At 36.0% G+C, this 7,752-nt stretch overlaps 1 protein-coding gene across 3 annotated transcripts in view; it reads right to left on the bottom strand.

Moving 5' to 3' along the window:
• Window positions 1-1,146: 1,146 nt before the first annotated feature.
• The window catches only part of FAM13A (family with sequence similarity 13 member A), a 91,439-nt gene continuing 84,833 nt past the window's right edge, over window positions 1,147-7,752 (bottom strand). For all 3 annotated transcript variants that reach the window (XM_072625429.1, XM_072625428.1, XM_072625430.1), the window contains exons 16-18: window positions 4,835-5,022; window positions 4,132-4,233; window positions 1,147-2,161 (exon numbers count right to left, since the gene is read on the bottom strand). In XM_072625429.1, coding sequence (XP_072481530.1) covers window positions 2,035-2,161; window positions 4,132-4,233; window positions 4,835-5,022 — 417 coding nt within the window. In that variant the 3' untranslated portion in view covers window positions 1,147-2,034. The remainder of the gene's footprint in view (window positions 2,162-4,131; window positions 4,234-4,834; window positions 5,023-7,752) is intronic.

Genomic DNA, 7,752 nt, shown 5'->3' with positions numbered 1-7,752 from the left:
TAGTGTTTTGATTTTTATAATTTAGTTATATAAGATTTTTTTCTATAGGTTTTCATCAAAGAGATTCTCAAGTATAAGTTAAATAGTAATATACTCTAACCAATGTTCCCTCATATTTAAAGTTTTTTTAGAGGTGAAATTTTTTCTTTAAAAATACAATTTTTGATTATGTAGAATTCATTATTAATCACATTCAATTTCAAAAATAGAAACTATCATTAAAATACATTATATCTTTTAAGCTGTAGCTCTTTGGAGTTATAACAATCTGTCATATAAACAGTGAATCAAATCATCCAGAATCATCATCTATGTCTAGTCTCATTTTTAAATTTAGAAATTCACAATTAACCTTTTGGCTATGCACTGTCATTGTATAGGGAATTAAAATGGCGAAATTATTAGCACAGAGGTTATGCTTACATTCATTAAAAAAAGGGCTCCTTCACGCCTTTAACACACTCCATCTTTCAGAAAGTCTTCAACTGACTGACAGAAATGGAGAAAAGCCACTTTGAGGTTATATAGTGCCATAGATTGAAAGCAGTTTGGCAAAGTTAACATCAGAAACCCACCTCTGACACTTTGGATCAATTAGCTTTAAGAACTGTTATGTCAATTCAAAGGTCAACACTTCAAAAGAGACAGGCATGTTCATCCATCAAGTGCCCTCTTCAGAAGAAAAAACTTTAATCGTCAGGAAGCTACTCCAGTTTTTCCAAATTTGGAAGGAGGATGAACCATAAAAAGATCTTTGTTGATATGAAGGATAAGTAGAAAAGTTGATAAATCACAGGGTGAATTGTCACACTTACAATTTCAACTTTTGAAGTGGATGAATTGAAATCTTCTAATTGCCTGGTCCTAACAGGTCAGTCAATGCATATGGATTTATCAAATATTCTTCAATAATGATAATAACCAGCAAAGAAAATGAATCAGCATTCGACTGTTTTCTACTTACATCTTTTCAATGAAAATGATGTGAACAATATTCTGCCTTGGAGATCACCTTTGAAGAAATAATTTATTCTTCAGTTTCTGGCTTCCTGTTACCAGCCCATGGTTGCCTTTAACTTAGGAAAACTAGAACAGGGGCCTACCTCCTGTACCATACCCAGTCACTGAAAATAAAAATCCAGCATGTTTGTCTCCTTTTTTTAATCAAAAGAAAAGATCAGACATAAACTGTAGTTGCTATAGGCATGTGGGTAGTCTGAGTCAATGTTAAATGAGGACTTTTAAGTTTTTTAATTTAACACAGAAAGAGAAATCACTTTTCAGGTAGCACACCAGTTACTTGAAGCCAGTATAACTACTGTCACTGCCTCTGCTGTCTTCTTATCATCTTACCTGGGCTGCTGTTTGCTGCCCAGTCATAGCCAAGGTATGAAATCTGTTGCTCAGTTGAAGAAATATGAAATAAAATTACTAATCAAGAGAGTATTTGTCATTCTGGTCTCAGCTGCCATCAACTTGTGTTGAAGTAAAAGCCAAGCCATGAACAAAGATGGTGGATGGCGTAGTGCTATTTAAAATGTCACAATGAAAGGCAAGGCAGCATATCGGGCTAATTCACAGAAACACTTAACTGAACTGGGTCCAAAGAGAACACAAGACTCCACAGCATGCAGACTGTAAGTGAATCAAAGTCCTGAGATTATTTTTTTCGCAGTTAAATGGAACAGTTCTTTGTGTTTCTCAGAATGTTAAATTACTGTGGGTCATGTGTAGGATTAGTGTATCTAAACTTAATGACGAAACAGCTTATATTAGTAAAGTCTGCACCACAGTGAAATGTATGTGTATGTGCATAAATGTTGACTTGGATACAACATTCCTAAACAAAGGTTTCTTTTTCAGTAGACAATACGTAAGTGAATGATTAGAGCTCAGACCAAATAGCCTGTATGATTGGAGCTGTCCTTTGTACTGAACACCACTGGATTTCTTAGTTTCATAGAGAGCTGCTGACTGTCTTGTGAAGAATCCTTCAATAACTCAATCCAACTGAGTCTTTTCTGAAGGGATTTTTTACATGATCTTTAAATCAATGTCTCTCTTGCTGATGAGCACTTCCAAAAGCCTTATTTTTGCCTTCACATGTCTGTATTCAGTGTACTCTTCACTCATTGGAGTGCGGTCTTCCTTCTGGACATTTCTGATAGAAATACAAAGAGGAGATGATATTAGTTTCTTTCCTTTCTTTCCCCTATAAAATACTACAGAGGGATTGTATTTTATTTTACATGTCTTGCCAATAATTAATGCAAACCAGGAACATTTGACATTAACCCAAGTCACCAAAGAGATTTTGGTTAGTTTACAAAGAGAACACTTTATTTAAATTGGTACTTAGATACTTAGTTGTAATCGGAGTTAAAGATCTTCCCTCCCATTGATAGGCCTCAGGTGAAGACCATTAAGGGAAGCTTGATGAGGAAGGACCACACCTTTTGTTAATTAATGAGGCACCAGGTCATGAAGGTCCTAATAGCCTGTAGCTCTGAAAAGTGTATATATACTCTAAGGCGAGGTTCTGTATGCCAGATGAGACTTTGGGTAACCATTAAGGAGCACCTCCCTGCCTTTGAGAACCCAGATGCTGGTGTATCTCTCTCTGGTAACTATGTACATATGGAATAGTCAGACAGTTGGATCTGACTGTTGTTCTGTGATGCATGTATTGCTTATGGTCAGAAAGTTACAAGCCCTGTCGATCTTTACTTCTCTGCTTGTATTTTCTCTGTTGGTATATGTGATTAAAGACCCCTCAAAAGTTGCTTTCCTTTAAGAAAAGAAGACCTAAGAACCTGTGCCATCAGGCCCTCCTGGATATGTCAGGATGCTTGCCTGCTACATTTGTTTACATCTTACCTAGGTAAGTTCTTCCCTTGAACATTAATCTATATACAGAATATGAACTCTAAAAATGTATATTTTTAAAAAATATAATATGGTATAGAATATGAACCTTAAAATTGTGTATTTAAAAAAACATAATATGGTTTTAAAACTAAAAGCAAAGAATGAACATACTTATTCTAAGACCTATTTCAACTATTTTAATTAATTAAACATACATCTTTATTATCATAATTTCCACTTTCTATTTTCTTTAGACCTCAGGTTTCTCATCTGTAAAAAATGAGGGTGTTGGATTGGATGACCTCCAAGGTCTCATCTATCTCTAACATTCTATGGGAAGATTTTCAAAAATATCTCTCCAAACTTTTCATCACTTATACCAGGAGGGCTTTTTAAATCTCTGAATTTAGGGTCATTATGATGTTTAGCTTGGTGAACGAACAATGTATTTTAATGACTGGAACTTAACTGGAAAGAAAAAAGAGTTCCAGTTACCTTACTCAGCGTTGCCTTTGACTTATTATGTGACCTTAAGCACAAATGAATGACAAATGAAATCTGCTTTTAAAATGTGTCATAGAAATTGCACAAGGACAAAGTGGAATAATGCCTGTCAACAAAAGAGAACAAAGTTCTCTTTCTTCTCATCGTAGATAAGTTCTTCACTTGGACTATAAGCTGCATGACCTGGGCCTCCTGTGTGGACTTTAACAATGCACGTGTCATTATTATGTGGGTCATCTGAGACAATACAGTAATGTGGAAAGAGTGTTGGCTCTGGAGTCAGAGGTTCAAAACTCATCTGATACTTAGTACCAGGGTGACCTTGTGAAAGTTATTTAAACTCCCTGAGCTTTGGTTTCCGCCTCTATAAAAGGAGTGACCTCTGAGGTGCCTCCCAGCTCTAGGCCTGCCACACTAGGACCTCATGATCAGTTTTGTTCTAAAACCAACTCAGATTATTTTAAATTGATTAAATACAATTTTCATGGTGCTACTTTCTATTCCTCACCTTCCTCCACCACCCTCAATCTCAGTTTCCAAAAAATCATTTCAACTCTAGTTACTCTTCTACCTAAAGAGGAGCATGGGATACTTTACTTCTTTCTTGGACCCTAATTTCCCAGGAGATCATTTAGTGAAAGAACAAAAGCTTGGCTACGGAGAATGAGGGGTCCTGAAAGATATACCCAAGGAAAGTAACACAGTGAAGCTCCAGATGAGCATAAGACGGATTAGAAAGAAAGGGGGAAAATGAAGTACCTTGAGTTTTGTCTGAAAAAATTATCCTCAAAGTCACGAAGTTTTTTTCGAATTCTTTTCTTCTCTTCTTTCACTTCTTGAAGTTGTTCTAAGAGCTCATGTCTAAGGAGGTTAAAAAATGAAAGAAAATCAAAATTAAACAAAAAACCCCACAGCAATCCAGCAAAAATGAAAACCAATGGGGATAGTTTTGGAGTAGTATGAAGAGAAAACTTTGGGGTCACAGGAGCGGATATCATGGCAGACCTGCTATTTTAAGGGTCGTTAGGGCTTATGAAGTCCCATGTTGACCTTTGCCATATTTTGCTTTACAAAAGAGAGAGGATTTGTACCTGAGATGTATCAAATTGTGAAGTGCGGATTCATGTGGAGTCATTTATAAACATCTTTTTCTTGTTGAGGCAGGAACTAAGACGACATGTTAGGAAGTTCTCTAAACTAATGAATTAAAAAAAAAACCTTACTCTTAATTCTGCACCAGTCAGGGGACCACACATAGGAAGCTGTAAGGCCCCTCTGGAGCCATATAGTCTAACTTCCTCTTTAGAAAACTGAGGCCTAGGGAAATCACATAATTCATGTCTTTGACTGGAGAGCCAGTCCTAAATAAGTCCTATCATTTTAGTCTGTACATTTATCTTAATAAGAAGGCTGAAAAAAGTAGAATTCATGAAAATAAAAAGCTTTAAGAAGTGTGACATACATAGATGCAGCATGAAGGTTGGAGAGTCTCATATCCTGACTGCCTTTTGGAGGTAATTTATCATCCAAAGGGGAAACAAAATGATCAGCATTATCTTCAAGTTGGTCCAGAAAGCAGAAGTCAGTTTCTATGGGGATTGTGAAATCTGGCTTTGCGTTGCTATCATCTTCTGAACCATCCTCTTCCTCCTAGAGAGATACACATCAGTCCTTTTCTTAATCTGGTTATTCTCACCATCACAAACATATTAAGCACCTACTATGTATATGCTACCATAGAAAATTTAAATGATCAAGACAATGTTTACAAGTCCAATTCTACTCAAGTCAATCAAAGCAAAGTCAATGCCCCTGTAATGGGGAATGCCTGAACAAATTTGTAATATGATATTACTAAACTCTAACAAATGCCAAATATGAAAAACTCCAAGAAATTGGAAAGGCTGCATGTGCTGACGTCAAGTGATGTAGAAGCAAGAACAGAAGCTGTACAGGGACAACAACGTAAAAGAAAAGAACAATAAAAGATGCTGGCTGCTAGAATGACCAGGCTTAGTTCTGGGGGAAAAAACTGAGAAAATCATCTTTACAGAGGGAGGAGACTATGGGTAGGGAATCTTGTGTGCACAAGGTTAATGTACTGATTGGTTTGGCTGAGTTGTTTTTATCTCTTCCTTTGAAAAACTTACTTAAAAATTACCTGGGATGATTTATTGGGTAAGGGATATGGGAACAATGTATTTAGAAATAAAGGCAGTGCAAACACAAAGGAAATAAATTAAAACAAAATCAAAATTTAAAAAGTAGACAATGAAAGTCATTTGCTTTTGTGACAGTGTGGAGGAGGGAGATTATGACGATGATGACGATGAAGATGATGATAGTTAGTATTTATAAAATACTTTAAAGTTTGCAAAATGTTGGATAAATTCATTTCATTTTGTCCTCATGACTACCTTGGGATTAGGTACTATTATTATCACCATGTTACTGATGAGGCAGGCAGAAATTAAGTGACTGGTTCAGTGTCATACGGCTAATAAGCGTCTGAGGTGAGATTTAAACTCTAGGTTTCTCAACTCTAGATTCAGTGTTTATCCACTGAGCCACCTTGCTGTTACTTTGCACTTTATTCGGAAGGACAAGTAAGAACTAGTTGGCCATGTGGAAGTTCTGGGAATATTGACAGAGTAATGATATTTTGTGAGATTTCATAATAGCCAAGTAGGAGAACATTGAGCATAGTCATACATATATCAGACTTTAAGATAAGCAGATTTCAAGAAGGCTGTAATAAAAATAGGTATCATTCCCCATGGGTAGAGAAAAAAGATATGGTTCAAGGGGTCATGGAAATCGGATGACACCATCATTGAGGAAAAAAGGGGAAGCATTTGAAGAAATCAAAAAATGCCTAGGGTAAATCTCTGATGAACTCACATTTATAAGAAATATGTAAAAAGAAGGACCTCAGAAGCAAGGACTTTCACATGGCCAAGGACGATAGGTATAAAAATAATGCCAAGAAAGTGAAAGTGAAGAAAACCTTCAACTAGCAAACAACTGCTAAGGAAGGAAAACAAAAAAGGCCTCTTAAAAGTGGAAGATGAATGAGGAGGGGAAAGGGGACAGACTTCCAACCATCTGAGGCAGACTGCATAATACCAACAGGTAAGAAAGAGAAAGCAGAGTCAGTAAAAGCTTCTCTCTCAAGAATTATTGACCCTTTCCAGTTTGAAGAATGCTTTTAAAGGGCAAAGAGAAACTCAAGAAAGAGAAAAAGACATAATAATGCAGTATCATCTAGCCTTTACAAATGAAGGCAAGTCTTCAGATTTCAACACATTTACTTCCCAGAGTATTAAAAGAACATGTCATGATGACTAAGCACTATGATTACCAACCAGACAAAAATCAGCAGAAGATTGGACACAGGAAACATCCCAATTTTCCAAAAGACAGGTATTGGAAACCATAAAAGAATTCAGGAACTGACTGTTAAATGCCTCAGGACCACTGTAATCATTCTGTACTCAATGTCCATCTGGGCTTGTTAACAGAAATTTATGCCAAACTAATTTCACTTGCGTTTTTTGAATATTGTTAATAGACAGACAGACCAGAAGAATCTGTATTTCATCAAGGCATCTGGCAATGTCTCTTGAGATATCCTTGTGATAAAGTGCTAGTTTTCAAGTCAGTAAAACCTGACTTGTTTGATCACAGGCAAATCATCAAACCTCTCTGAAGCTCAGTTCAGTCATTTGTAAAATGGAGATATTATTTATAGTTTTATCATGAGATTCAAATAAGTTAATAAATATAAAACACTCTGTAAACTTGAAAGTACTATATGAATGTCAGTTATTTCGATAAGACAAAAAATGTGGTCTAGATCCACACTATAGTGGATTCATAGTTGGTTGTATGTCTAACATGACTAGCAGGTTACTAGCACCCCCTACATTGGTATCACCTGCCTCTTTCTTGGTAGGTCCTGTCTTCTCCAGCATTTTTGTCAATAATTTAGATCAGGGGTGTCAACTCAAAAAAAGAACAGATCCTTGCCGGCTGCATACTGGCTTAGAAAACATTATTTATGTTGCATTGTATTTTTTATTTATTTTGCCAAACATTTCCCAATTACATTTACTCTGTTTCTAGATATAGTGGGCCCATAGCACCAACACGATTTAGGAGAAAGCATGGTTCTCAAACCTATGGACCTATGGATCTCGGCTGATAAAACATTTAACATGATACATTTAATGTAACATTAACATAAATATATGAAATGAATTCCCTTACATAACACTGACTGGAAGAGGGTAAGAAGATGATTTCAACTACAGGGTAAGAATTTTTAAAGTTTTCTTTCTAATGACAAACTGGAAGTATGTTCACAGGTCATGTGGTAGG

This window comes from Notamacropus eugenii, chromosome 7, assembly GCF_028372415.1.
Source record: "Notamacropus eugenii isolate mMacEug1 chromosome 7, mMacEug1.pri_v2, whole genome shotgun sequence".
In the NCBI taxonomy this organism is placed as follows: domain Eukaryota; kingdom Metazoa; phylum Chordata; class Mammalia; order Diprotodontia; family Macropodidae; genus Notamacropus; species Notamacropus eugenii.
The sequence above is the reverse complement of the archived record's forward strand: the minus strand, read 5'-3'. Positions and strand labels throughout refer to the sequence as shown.